The 14,148-nt window shown below is 39.4% G+C and overlaps 1 protein-coding gene across 3 annotated transcripts in view; it reads left to right on the forward strand.

Annotated features, from left to right (window-relative positions):
* The window catches only part of LOC126377839 (endothelin-converting enzyme homolog), a 73,408-nt gene extending 69,336 nt beyond the window's left edge, over positions 1-4,072 (forward strand). For all 3 annotated transcript variants that reach the window (XM_050025806.1, XM_050025805.1, XM_050025807.1), the window contains 6 exons: positions 64-246; positions 614-775; positions 1,555-1,744; positions 2,770-2,900; positions 3,214-3,353; positions 3,635-4,072. In XM_050025806.1, the coding sequence (XP_049881763.1) occupies positions 64-246; positions 614-775; positions 1,555-1,744; positions 2,770-2,900; positions 3,214-3,353; positions 3,635-3,811 (983 nt within the window). In that variant the 3' untranslated portion in view covers positions 3,812-4,072. The remainder of the gene's footprint in view (positions 1-63; positions 247-613; positions 776-1,554; positions 1,745-2,769; positions 2,901-3,213; positions 3,354-3,634) is intronic.
* The last annotated feature ends 10,076 nt before the right edge of the window (positions 4,073-14,148 follow it).

A 14,148-nucleotide genomic window follows, 5' to 3' on the forward strand; every position in this document is an offset into this window, starting at 1 on the left:
GTAAAACGAGGTTCTTTGTATGAAGTGTCTTGGGTCTGATTTAAACTAAACCTCAACTTCCAGGGTTTGCAGTCGGCGCAATGTTCGTCCGAGAAGTTTTCCATGGGGAAGCGAAGACGCAGGGAGAGATTATGATAGACAACATACGGAATGCCTTCAAGAGGAACCTGAGAAATTTGGACTGGATGGACGAGGAGACGAGGGGTGCTGCCGAAATCAAGGCTGATGCCATAACTGATATGATTGGTAAGGGATTGCCCATTTTCTTATTTGATGAGTTTCTTGCAGGGTTAAAGCTTCCAAAGAATACAATTTGAAGATAACCAGTTAAACAAATATAATTAACAATGTTCAACAAGAATAGTCTTGTGGTGCACCGGCTTCCTTCTCAAATGGAGAGCGCCGGTTCGATGCCTGGTACCGTACTTGCACCATTAAGCAAATTTATCATAAGTGCAGTTTTCACTAACACAGTTGACTCGACCATTACAGAATTTACAGACGATAAGGCTCACCACTTGTCACATTGGTCTAACAGAAAGTTCGGTCTTCTTATCGTGTGATAAGACACGTCAAAAAAGGTATGCTCTTACACCAATTTATCTATTTCCAGGATTCCCAGACTACATCCTGGACAAGTCGGAACTGGACAAGCAATACGAGGAGTTGGAGGTGAAACCGAACGAATACTTCGAGAACAACATCAACTTCAATAAGTACAGCCTCAGGAATGATCTGAAGAAGCTCGATCAACCCGTCAATAAGACTAAATGGGGTAAATGGTATTTCCATCAAGAACTCCATTAGCTGGCCTGATTCCTCGAGTAACCAACCCCAGACACTTCATACAAAAACTCTCGTTTTACAAAGACACTACATATTCTTCTTCTTATCGTGTGGGTTGGTATTCCACCTACCAACCTCGAAATGGCTCATGTACATGTAACGACTAAATACTTATATCAGTAAGTAGTAACCGGGACCAACTGCTTAACGTGCCTTCCACACATTGACGTTATCGTACACGCGCATCTGTGTGTGTGATGTCTGACGCCCATACGATTGAAGACTAAAGTAGGACCGAGAGGGGTGAGGTAAACTGAGCTCAGCCGCTGGTGGGGACTGGAGAGTTGCCGTTCTATACTGTAGTATTATTCCTTATTCTATGGTAATATCCTGTGCTGTGTTTTGAGCAGTCGTACCGTAATCTTCTATCGTGTGGATTGTGAGGTTAATTACCAACCCCATCAATCCTGGTGTCAGGGATATTACCGAGCCGCCATAGGCCCCTGACATAACTCATGTAACGACTACGTACTTACATAAGTAAGTAATAACCGGGACCAACGGCTTAACGTGCCTTCCGAAGCACGGATCATCTTACTTTTTGGACAATCAGGTGATCAGCCTGTAATGTCCTAACCAAACTAGGGATCACAATGTGATTTTTGGGATTTGTCCCCACCGGGATTCGAACCCGGGACCTCCGAATCGTGAGCACAACGCTCAACGACTGTCGTACCGTGTCTCACTAATAATACTTTCTCCATAAAGGTATGACCCCATCAACGGTAAATGCCTACTACACCCCCACTAAGAACCAAATTGTCTTCCCGGCTGGTATACTGCAACTGCCCTTCTATGATGGTGACAACCCTAAGAGCGTCAACTATGGAGCCATGGGGGTTGTCATGGGGCATGAACTCACTCACGCTTTTGATGACCAGGGAAGAGAATATGACAGGTAACGTTAGGTGCTTATAACTCACAATGAAATTAAGTTTTACTCCTTTCCTGTGTTGCTCTTACTTGAAGACAAATAAAAGATGGATAGAATTTATTACGTAAAGAAAATTTCACCTCACTAGGCTGTATGGCTATGTTCCTTTGCCTGCCCCATCACGCGACAAATTGAATAAAATAAAAAATATTTTTGGTCCTTGTCAATATCAATTACGTCAAACCGTCAAACTGTCAATTTGGTTTGTAACGGCTTTTGTACAGTTGTGTGAAAAATTGATTGAAATTATATTTATCTCTGAATATGATATACATGATTGATATTTTGGATATTTTTAGAGATTTTGAATAAGAACTCATACTGTCAATACTGTCATTATAGAAACTTGGTGGCGTGGAAAGTTATAATATGTATGCAATGGTTGAAGACCATTGGCCTAGGGTAACATACTGTGATTAACAATGTTACTATGAATAGATAGATAGATAGATATATAAAATACTTTATTGAGCACAATAGACACAAAATACAGAGATAAGGACAGCATATACAGAAAAGCACAACAGGCGGCCTTATTGCTCATGCAGCAATTTCTTCCAGGCAACCTTTGGGTACAGGAAAATTTTGATGAGATTGGAAAAGTGGTGTATTGTTTCTTTTTTTGTGAGCAAACTTTTTGTAGATTTACCGTATTAACTACTTAATATTAATAACTTAATTTAATAATTTATTACCAATTGACTTGGCAGGAGTGTCATAAAGCGAATTTAATTTGACAGGACTAAAATTAGCTGCATCTCTTTGTTGCACTAATTGTAAGTGAAGGACGGCGCTAATAAGAGCTGTCAAACTAAAATTAAGATAAGTTTGTGTGCGCCCGAATAGACACCAATGACATCTTCATTCCTTCACTTTCAGTAAGTGCAAGAATGAGATGCAGCTAACTTTAGTCCTGTTAGTGGTGGCCCGAATCGACCCCATTGTATTTTTACATTACACGATCAATACGTCAATTTATATTGATGCAGATTCGGCAACCTAAACCAATGGTGGAACAACGCAACGATCCGTCGATTCAAAACACGCGCTGAATGTATACAGAAACAGTACTCTACGTATTCTGAGGAGGGACAACATTTGAATGGCAAGCAGACACTAGGTGAGATAAAGTATAAGATAACAACATTACATAAGTAGTCAGAAGTAGGTACATCTATCACTATATGAACTAAGTACCCATTCACCGAACTATCTGTTAGACCAACGTGATAGGTGGTATTGCCATTAACCGGGCATAAATTCTGAAAACCACGTGATATCAATTATTTAAATCAATTATAAATTTCATTTCATTTCTATGAACCAAACATAAATTCGAACTCATAAAGTCGAATTCCGGTATGAAGAGAAGTCTAAACCCCAGAGTGGTTCCGTGATTTTATTTTTATAATATATTATTTTTATTTTTGCAGGTGAAAACATAGCCGACAATGGTGGCCTGAAGGCATCGTTCCACGCTTACTTAGACTACAGCAAGACCGCACACATGAACTATACACTCCCAGGCCTCAAGTACAACCATAGGCAGTTATTCTTCATATCTTTTGCACAGGTTGGTAACAATTAACTTAGTTACTTTGTAGGTCGACTGCAATGCAACTAGTTGTTATTGGACCATTAGTTTGGCAGAGGGGAACGTCGAATATTTATTCCTTTTCCGTGTTGCTCTAAGCTCCTACATAAATTAGATTGATTGTTTGGTATTTGTCAATGACGTCAAGCTGTCAATTTGGTTTGTACTGGCTTTTGTACAGTTGCGTGAAAAATAGTTTGATGAAAATTTGAATAATATTTTAAATAATATTCACATTTTTTTTTCTAATATTTTTTTAGGTATGGTGCCAAGCGATGACAAAAGAATCAACGAAGATGCAAATTGAAAAGGATGACCACACTATCGCCAAGTACCGGGTAATCGGACCTATATCTAATTTGAAGGAGTTTTCTGAAGAATTTGGCTGCCGTTTAGGCAGCAAAATGAATCCTAACCATAAGTGTGAAGTATGGTAGATATTTAAGCGTCACTGAAGAGCTATTGACAAACGCTGCGCGTTTTGGAACCTGAAGGAACACGCGTGTTAAAACAGAATCAAATCATAAAGACTCTGTTTTTGAAAATGCACTAAATGTCACAAAGTTGCTACGATCATGAATGGGCATGTTTAATTCATAAAAAATATTTTATTTTTTAATTTTACGAATTAAAACAATAAAGAGGATCGAACCTTTTTTGTATCTTTACAAAAGTCGTAAGTAGAATTGAACAAAATATATTATTATACTATATAAAGCTACAAACCCATGTACTGACTGACTGACTGACTGACTGACTCACTGACTGACTCACTGACAGGGTTGTTCTCCCAGAAGGAGCGTCGGGGGGTAAAAGTGATGTATGGGAGATGTCATCAAAAACTTCCGATGAGTATGGGAAAACTTCCAGATCTTGGAAAACTGCTCCGCATCAGGGAGACACCCAACAGTCTGGCGAAACTATCGCACCTGGAACGATTCTTTTTTCACGAAACCTATTTAATTCCTGGTCAAATTCAATCACTGGTGAAAAAAAAACAAAATGGCGGAAAAACAAGATGGCCGCCATACAAAATTTCGTTTTTCCAGAAAATGTCTCGGGGGTAAAAATTGTGTATGGGAGTGTAATCGGAGTGTCTTGTCGAGTACGGAAAATGTTCTCAATCTTCGAAAACTGCTCCGCATCAGGGCGGCACCCTACGGCCTGGCAAAACTATCGCTCTCGGAACATTTTTTTTTCCACATAACCTACTTAAATCTTGGTCAAATTCAATCGCCGGTGAAAAAAAAACAAAATGGCGGAAAAACAAGATGGCCGCCATACAAAATTTTCGTTTTTCTCGAAAATGCCTCGGGGGTGAATATGATGTAAGAGGGATGTGATCAAAATGTCATGTTGAGTATGGAAATACTTCCCGACCTTCAAAAACTGCTCCGCATCAGGCAGACACCCTACGGCCTGGCAAAACTATCGCACCTGGAACTTTTTTATTTTCACGAAACCTATTTAAATCTTGGTCAAATTTTATCGCCGGTGAAAAAAAAACAAAATGGCCGAAAAACAAGATGGCCATATAAATTTTTGTTTTTCCAGAAAATGTCTCGGGTGTAAAAATGATGTATAGGGGTGTGATCGGAACGTCATCTTGGAAAACTGCTCCGCATCAGGGAGACACCCCACGGCCTCGCAAAACTATAGCACCTAGAACTTTTTTGATTTCACGAGACCTATTTAAGTCTTGGTCAAATTCTATCGCGGTAAAAAAATGGCGGGAAAACAAGACACGCGAGCAGCTTGCTGCGAGCGAACCACGCGACATCTAGTTATACTATATATAGCTACAAACCCACTGACTGACTGACTGACTGACTGACTCACTCACTCACTCACTGACATAATTGTTCTCCCAGAAGGAGCATCGGGGGGTAAAAATGATGTATGGGGGATGTGATCGGGACCTCCCGGTGAGTATGGGAAAACTTCCAGATCTTGGAAAACTGCTCCGCATCAGGGAGACACCCTACGGCCTGGCGCAACTATTATACCTGGATCAATTTTTTTTTCGCAAACCCTATTTAAATCTTGGTCAAATTCTATTGTGGGTGAAAAAAAATCAAAATGGCGGAAAAACAAGATGGCCGCCATACAAAATTTTGTTTTTCCAGAAAACGTCTCGGGGGTAAAAACTGTGTATGGGGCTGTAATCGGAACGTCTTGTGGAGTATGAAAACACTTCTCTATCTTCAGAATCTGCTCCGCATCAGGGAGACACTCTACGGCCTGGCAAAACTATAAAACCTAGAGCAATTTTTCTTTCGCGAAACATATTTAAATCTTGGTCAAATCCAATCCCTGGTGAAAAAAAACCAAAATGGCGGAAAAACAAGATGGCCGCCATACAAAATTTTCGTTTTTCCTGAAAATGCCTCGAGGATAAAAATGATGTATAGGGATGTGATCGGATCGTCATGTTGAGTATTTCAATACTGCTCGATCTTGAAAAACTGCTCCGCATCAGGGAGACACCCTACGGCCTGGCAAAACTATAAAACCTGGAGCAATATTTTTTTGACGAAACTTATTTAAATCTTGGTCAAATTCAATACCCGGTGAAAAAAAACCAAAATGGCGGAAAAACAAGATGGCCGCCATACGAAATTTTCGTTTTTCCCGAAAATGCCTCGGGGGTAAAAATGATGTATGAGGAATGTGATCGAAACATCATGTTGAGTATGGAAATACTTTTCGATCTTCGAAAGCTGCTCCGCATCAGGGGTCACCCTACGGCCTGGCAAAACTATAGCACCTAGAACTTTTTTGATTTCACGAGACCTATTCAAGTCTTGGTCAAATTCTATCGCGGTAAAAAAATGGCGGGAAAACAAGACACGCGAGCAGCTTGCTGCGAGCGAACCACGCGACATCTAGTTATATTATATATAGCTACAAACCCACTGACTGACTCACTCACTCACTGACATAATTGTTCTCCCAGAAGGAGCGTCGGGGGGTAAAAATAATGTATGAGAAAAGTGATTGGGTCCTCCCGGTGAGTATGGGAAAACTTCCAGATCTTGGAAAACTGCTCCGCCTCAGGGAGAGACCCTACGGCCTGGCGCAACTATCGAACCTAGAACGATTATTTTTCCACAATACCTACTTAAATCTTGGTCAAATCCAATCGCCGGCGAAAAAAAAACAAAATGGCGGAAAAACAAGATGGCCGCCATACAAAATTTTGTTTTTCCAGAAAATGTCTCGTTGGTAAAAACTGTGCATAGGGTTGTAATCGGAACATCCCGTTGACTATGGAAATTTTTCTCGATCTTGAAAAATTGCTTCGCATCAGGGAGACACCGTACGGCCTGGCAAAACTATAAAACCTGGAGCAATTTTTCTTTCGCGAAACATATTTAAATCTTGGTCAAATCCAATCCCCGGTGAAAAAAAACCAAAATGGCGGAAAAACAAGATGGCCGCCATACAAAATTTTCGTTTTTCCTGAAAATGCCTCGAGGGTAAAAATGATGTATAGGGATGTGATCGGATCGTCATGTTGAGTATTTCAATACTGCTTGATCTTGAAAAACTGCTCCGCATCAGGGAGACACCCTACGGCCTGGCAAAACTATAAATCCTGGAGCAATTTTTCTTTCGCGAAACATATTTAAATCTTGGTCAAATCCAATCCCCGGTGAAAAAAAACCAAAATGGCGGAAAAACAAGATGGCCGCCATACAAAATTTTCGTTTTTCCTGAAAATGCCTCGAGGGTAAAAATTATGTATAGGGATGTGATCGGATCGTCATGTTGAGTATTTCAATACTGCTTGATCTTGAAAAACTGCTCCGCATCAGGGAGACACCCTACGGCCTGGCAAAACTATAAAACCTAGAGCAATATTTTTTTCACGAAACCTATTTAAATCTTGGTCAAATTTTATCGCCAGTGAAAAAAAAAACAAAATGGCCGAAAAACAAGATGGCCGCCATACAAATTTTTCGTTTTTTCTGAAAATGCCTCGAGAGTAAAAATGATGTATAGGGAAGTGATCGGATCGTCATGTTGAGTATTTGAATACTGCTCGATCTTGAAAAACTGCTCCGCATCAGGGAGACACCCTACGGCCTGGCAAAACTATGGCATCTGGTACATTTTTTTTTCCACCAAACTTATTAAAATCTTAGTCAAATTTTATCGCCGGTGAAAAAAAAACTAAATGGCGGAAAACAAGATGGCCGCCATACAAAATTTTGTTTTTCCAGAAAATGTCTCAGAGGTAAAATTGATGTATAGGGGTGTGATCGGAACGTCATGTCGAGTATGGAAATACTTCCCGATCTTCAAAAACTGCTCCGCATCAGGGCGGCACCCTACGGCCTGGCTATACTATGGCACCTGGAACTTTTTTGTTTTTACGAAACTTATTTAAATCTTGGTCAAATTTAATGGCCGTTGAAAAAAAAACAAAATGGCCGAAAAACAAGATGGCCGCCATACAAATTTTTGTTTGTCCAGAAAATGTCTCGGGTGTAAAAACGATGTATAGGGGTGTTATCGGAACGTCATCTTGGAAAACTGCTCCGCATCAGGGAGACACCCTACGGCCTGGCAAAACTATAGCACCTAGAACTTTTTTGATTTCACGACACCTATTTAAGTCTTGGTCAAATTCTATACAAAGCTTCGAACTAATACAGGACACGCGAGCAGCTTGCTGCGAGCGAACCACGCGACATCTAGTTATATTATATATAGCTGCAAACCCACTGACTGACTGACTGACTCACTCACTCACTGACATAATTGTTCTCCCAGAAGGAGCGTCGGGGGGTGAAAATGATGTATGGGGGGTGTGATCGGGACCTTCCGGTGAGTATGGGAAAACTTCCAGATCTTGGAAAACTGCTCCGCATCAGGGAGACACCCTACGGTCTGGCGCAACTATTATAGCTGGATCAAATTTTTTTTCGCAAAACCTATTTAAATCTTGGTCAAATTCTATTGTGGGTGAAAAAAAATCAAAATGGCGGAAAAACAAGATGGCCGCCATACAAAATTTTGTTTTTCCAGAAAATGTCTCGGGGGCAAAAACAATGTATAGGGGCGTAATCGGAAGGTCATGTTGAGTATGTAAATGCTTCTTGATCTTCAGAAACTGCTCCTCATCAGGGAGACACCCTACGGCCTGGCCAAACTATCACATCTGGATCAATTTTTTTTCCGCACAACGTTTTTAAAACTTGGTCCAATTTTATCGCCGGTGAAAAAAAACCAAAATGGCGAAAAAACAAGATGGCCGCCATACAAAATTTTCGTTTTTCCTGAAAATGCCTCGAGGGTAAAAATGATGTATAGGGATGTGATCGGATCGTCATGTTGAGTATTTCAATACTGCTTGATCTTGAAAAACTGCTCCGCATCAGGGAGACACCCTACGGCCTGGCAAAACTATAAAACCTGGAGCAATTTTTCTTTCGCGAAAAATATTTAAATCTTGGTCAAATCCAATCCCCGGTGAAAAAAAACCAAAATGGCGGAAAAACAAGATGGCCGCCATACAAAATTTTCGTTTTTCCTGAAAATGCCTCTGGGATAAAAATGATGTATAAGGGTTCTGATTGGAACGTCATGTAGAGTACGGGTATACTTCCAGGTTTTCGAAAACTGCTCCGCATCAGGGATACACCCTACGGCCTGGCGAAATTATCGCACCTGGAACTTTTTTGTTTTCATGAAACCTCCTTAAATCTTGGTCAAATTTTATCGCCAGTGAAAAAAAAACAAAATGGCCGAAAAACAAGATGGCCGCCATACAAACTTTGGCTTTTACAGAAAATAGGTCGGATGTAAAAATGATGTATAGGAGTGTGATCGGAACGTCATCTTGGAAAACCGCTCTGCATCAGGGAGACACCCTACGGCCTGGCAAAACTTTAAAACCTAGAACTTTTTTGATTTCACGAGACCTATTATAATCTTGGTCAAATTCTATGGCGGTAAGAAAATGGCGGAAAAACAAGATGGCCGCCATACAAAGCTTCGAACTAATACAGGACACGCGAGCAGCTTGCTGCGAGCGAACCACGCGACATCTAGTTATTATATTATATAAAGCTACAAACCCACTGACTGACTGACTGACTGACTCACTGACAGGGTTGTTCTCCCAGAAGGAGCGTCAGGGGGTGAAAATGATGTATGGGGGGTGTGATCGGAATCTCCCGGTGAGTATGGGAAAACTTCCAGATCTTGGAAAACTGCTCCGCATCAGGGAGACACCCTACGGCCTGGCAAAACTATAAAACCTGGAGCAATTTTTCTTTCGCGAAACATATTTAAATCTTGGTCAAATCCAATCCCCGGTGAAAAAAAACCAAAATGGCGGAAAAACAAGATGGCCGCCATACAAATTTTTGTTTTTCCAGAAAATGTCTCGGGGAAACTAACTGTGTATAGGGTTGCAATCGGAACGTCTTGTAGAGTATGGAAATACTTCTCGATCTTGAAAATCTGCTCCGCATCAGGGAGACACCCTACGGCCTGGCAAAACTATAAAACCTGGAGCAATATTTTTTTCACAAAACCTATTTAATTCTTTGTCAAATTTTATCGCCGGTAAAAAAAAAAACAAAATGGCGGAAAATTAAGATGGCCGCCATACAAAATTTTCGTTTTTCTCGAAAATGCCTCGGGGGTGAATATGATGTATGAGGGATGTGATCAAAATGTCATGTTGAGTATGGAAATACTTCCAGACCTTCAAAAACTGCTCCGCATCAGGGAGACACCCTACGGCCTGGGAAAACTATCGCTCCTGGAACGATTCTTTTTTCACCAAACCTAATAAAATCTTGGTTAAATTTTATCGCCGGTGAAAAACAAAATGGCCGAAAAACAAGATGGCCGCCATACAAATTTTTGTTTGTCCAGAAAATGTCTCGGGTGTAAAAACGATGTATAGGGGTGTTATCGGAACGTCATCTTGGAAAACTGCTCCGCATCAGGGAGACACCCTACGGCCTGGCAAAACTATAGCACCTAGAACTTTTTTGATTTCACGACACCTATTTAAGTCTTGGTCAAATTCTATACAAAGCTTCGAACTAATACAGGACACGCGAGCAGCTTGCTGCGAGCGAACCACGCGACATCTAGTTATATTATATATAGCTGCAAACCCACTGACTGACTGACTGACTCACTCACTCACTGACATAATTGTTCTCCCAGAAGGAGCGTCGGGGGGTGAAAATGATGTATGGGGGGTGTGATCCAAATTTTCCGATGAGTATAGGAAAACTTCCAGATCTTGGAAAACTGCTCCGCATCAGGAAGAGACCCTACGGCCTGGCGGAACTATCGCACCTGGAACGATTCTTTTTTCACGATACCTATTTAAATCTTGGTCAAATTCTATTGTGGGTGAAAAAAAAACAAAATGGCGGAAAAACAAGATGGCCGCCATACAAAAAATTGTTTTCCCAGAAAATGTCTCGGAGGTAAAAATGATGTATGGGGGGTGTGATCGGGAACTCCCGGTGAGTATGGGAAAACTTCCAGATCTTGGAAAACTGCTCCGCATCAGGGAGACACCTTACGGCCTGGCAAAACTATAAAACCTGGAGCAATTTTTCTTTCGCGAAACATATTTAAATCTTGGTCAAATCCAATCCCTGGTGAAAAAAAACCAAAATGGCGGAAAAACAAGATGGCCGCCATACAAAATTTTCGTTTTTCCTGAAAATGCCTCGAGGGTGAAAATGATGTATAGGAATATGATCGGACCGTCATGTCGAGTATGAAAATATGTCTGGGTTTCCGATAGCTGCTCCGCATCAGGGAGACACCCTACGGCCTGGCGAAACTATCACATCTGGAACAATTTTTTTTTCGCACAACGTAATTAAACCTTGGTCAAATTTTATCGCCGGTGAAAAAAAATCAAAATGGCGGAAAATCAAGATGGCCGCCATACAAAATTTTCGTTTTACTCGAAAATGCCTCGGGGGTGAATATGATGTAAGAGGGATGTGATCAAAATGTGATGTTGAGTATAGAAATATTTCCCGACCTTCAAAAACTGCTCCGCATCAGGGCAGCACCCTACGGCCTGGGAAAACTATCGCACCTGGAACAAATCTTATTTCACACAACCTATTTAAATCTTGGTCAAATCCAATCGCCGGTGAAAAAGAAACAAGATGGCCGCCATACAAAATTTTATTTTTCCAGAAAATGTCTTGGGGGCAAAAACAATGTATGGGGGCGTAATCGGAAGGTCATGTTGTGTATGTAAATGCTTCTTTATCTTCAAAAACTGCTCCGCATCAGGGAGACACCCTACGGCCTGGCCAAACTATCGCACCTACAACATTATTTTTCCCACCAATCCTATTAAAATCTTGGTTAAATTTAATTGCCGTTGAAAAAAAATCAAAATGGCGGAAATTCAAGATGGCCGCCATACAATTTTTTCGTTTTTCCTGAAAATGCCTCGGGGATAAAAATGATGTATAGGAATGTGATCGGATCGTCATGTTGAGCATTTCAATACTGCTCGATCTTGAAAAACTGCTCCGCATCAGGGAGACACCCTACGGCCTGGCAAAACTATAAAACCTGGAGCAATATTTTTTCCACAAAACCTATTCAAATCTTGGTCAAATTTTATCGCCGGTAAAAAAAAAACAAAATGGCGGAAAATTAAGATGGCCGCCATACAAAATTTTCGTTTTTCATGAAAATGTCTCGGGTGTAAAAATGATGTACAGGGGTGTGATCGGAACGTCATCTTGGAAAACTGCTCCGCATCAGGGAGACACCCTACGGCCTGGCAAAACTATAGCACCTAGAACTTTTTTGATTTCACGAGACCTATTTAAATCTTGGTCAAATTTTATCGCCGGTGAAAAAAAAACAAAATGGCCGAAAAACAAGATGGCCGCCATACAAAGCTTCAAACTAATACAGTACACGCGAGCAGCTTGCTGCGAGCGAACCACGCGACATCTAGTATATAATATATATCAAGAGTTTCGTGATCAGCAACGGGGAAAAAGGATGACTGGTTTCAAAATACAGAAAAACCTAAAGGTTGCCATTTTAGACAGCTGCAAAGTGTTATAAAAATAAGAGGCTAAAATATTTGCCAAAATAAACATTCTAAGAGCTTCCTCATGTAAGATTCGATCGATGTTATATTATAACGCTTTTGTGGTAGCCTTTAAATCAAACTGATCGATGTACATTATAAAGTACATTAGCACAATCGAGTAACAACTATTAAATATATTTTATTTATTTTCTAAATAAGAGAATGCTTTTAAACGACGAGTGTACAATTTTATATGATGTTAATCAATTTATGTTAAGTAAATGTGTGCAATGTTAGACGTACTTAATTTAAGTGAATTTGATGTTTTCTGTATCGTATAAATAAATACTGGAAGGTAATTTAATGGTTAATTTAAATTATAATGTAAAAATAACGTCGTAGTCATTGGTAGCACAAATTCTGTTGACTGGAAATGTAAAAACAAATAGAGAATTTATTTCTAAATACCTTTCAGTATTTTATATTTAGTGCCATGAGTTGTTTCAATACAGTCGTACATTGTTACCATTTTATATTTTATTTACAAGAATGCTGGTCATTTTTGATTATATTTTGATGTTTTACGGGTTGGGAGTCAATATTTATTTCTGCATAAATTAATTAAGCAAAAACAAATTAAGTACATATTTGTGTGATATTGAATCAACTATTTTTGATCATTAGGTATTATTTTACTCTTTTAAGACTTGCGAATCAAAACAATTGGAAGTATTTTATGGGTTTCTAATAATTTATGTTTAAAAACGTTATTTATAAGTTTTTTTAATATTAAAAGGTAAATTCAGCACAAAAACAAATCTGAATTTGAATCGGTATATAGATAGATTCAAAAAGTTGTGTATAGTGTGAAAATATTTATACCTATTTTTGTATACTTTATTTAATTGATGTTGCTTTTGATGTCTGTTGGCCAGTATATTCGTTTTGTTAGTGATATAAGTAGGCGTGTTAACTGTAATACAAATATATAAACAAACTTAATAGCTTGTACAGCTGAACACGGAATACTAGGGAATAACACAAACCTGTTTTCACCACTTGTTGATAGACTGTGTAGCCTATCCGGCGCATAATCCCAATAATTAGTAAGTGGTAAAACCGGCGCTAATATAATACATTTAAAGTACAGAAATAGCAATAGATGCCTTATGAATAATTAATGCCTTTGTAAACCATATAATTCGTATAACGAGTGATTATAGCTGCCAATTTATTAAAAAGTAAATAATCTAATATCGATTATTGACATGACAGTGCTGCAGGATTCAAATGGGGACAACGCGAGTTGGTATAAAACCTCGTCGCGACGTGCACATAAGAAAACAGTTTAGAACGTGCCCAGTGCTGCCTCTGTTTACATGGACCTTTAATAAATAACAGCCATGTATGCTAAATGACTTCCAATATTTAGGGACATCTCGCAAGCTTACTTGGAGTAGGAACCTTCTTTTCTACATTAATACTGGCAACAAGTATGAACTCACAGAAGACGATTTAAAGCGCTAATCTAATGTGAAGTTTATTGATAAAATAAATCACTTGTTACTGGTTTACAGTCATAATTATAATAGTAGTGTATTAAAAACACAAAAGATGACAATAATATTTTTGTCTCTGAATGTCTCCCATAATTAAATGTAAAGCTAATCGTATTTATACTGCTAGAGTCATGTTGTCTCACATTTTATATAAACT

This window comes from Pectinophora gossypiella, chromosome 24, assembly GCF_024362695.1.
Source record: "Pectinophora gossypiella chromosome 24, ilPecGoss1.1, whole genome shotgun sequence".
NCBI classification, from domain to species: Eukaryota; Metazoa; Arthropoda; class Insecta; order Lepidoptera; family Gelechiidae; genus Pectinophora; species Pectinophora gossypiella.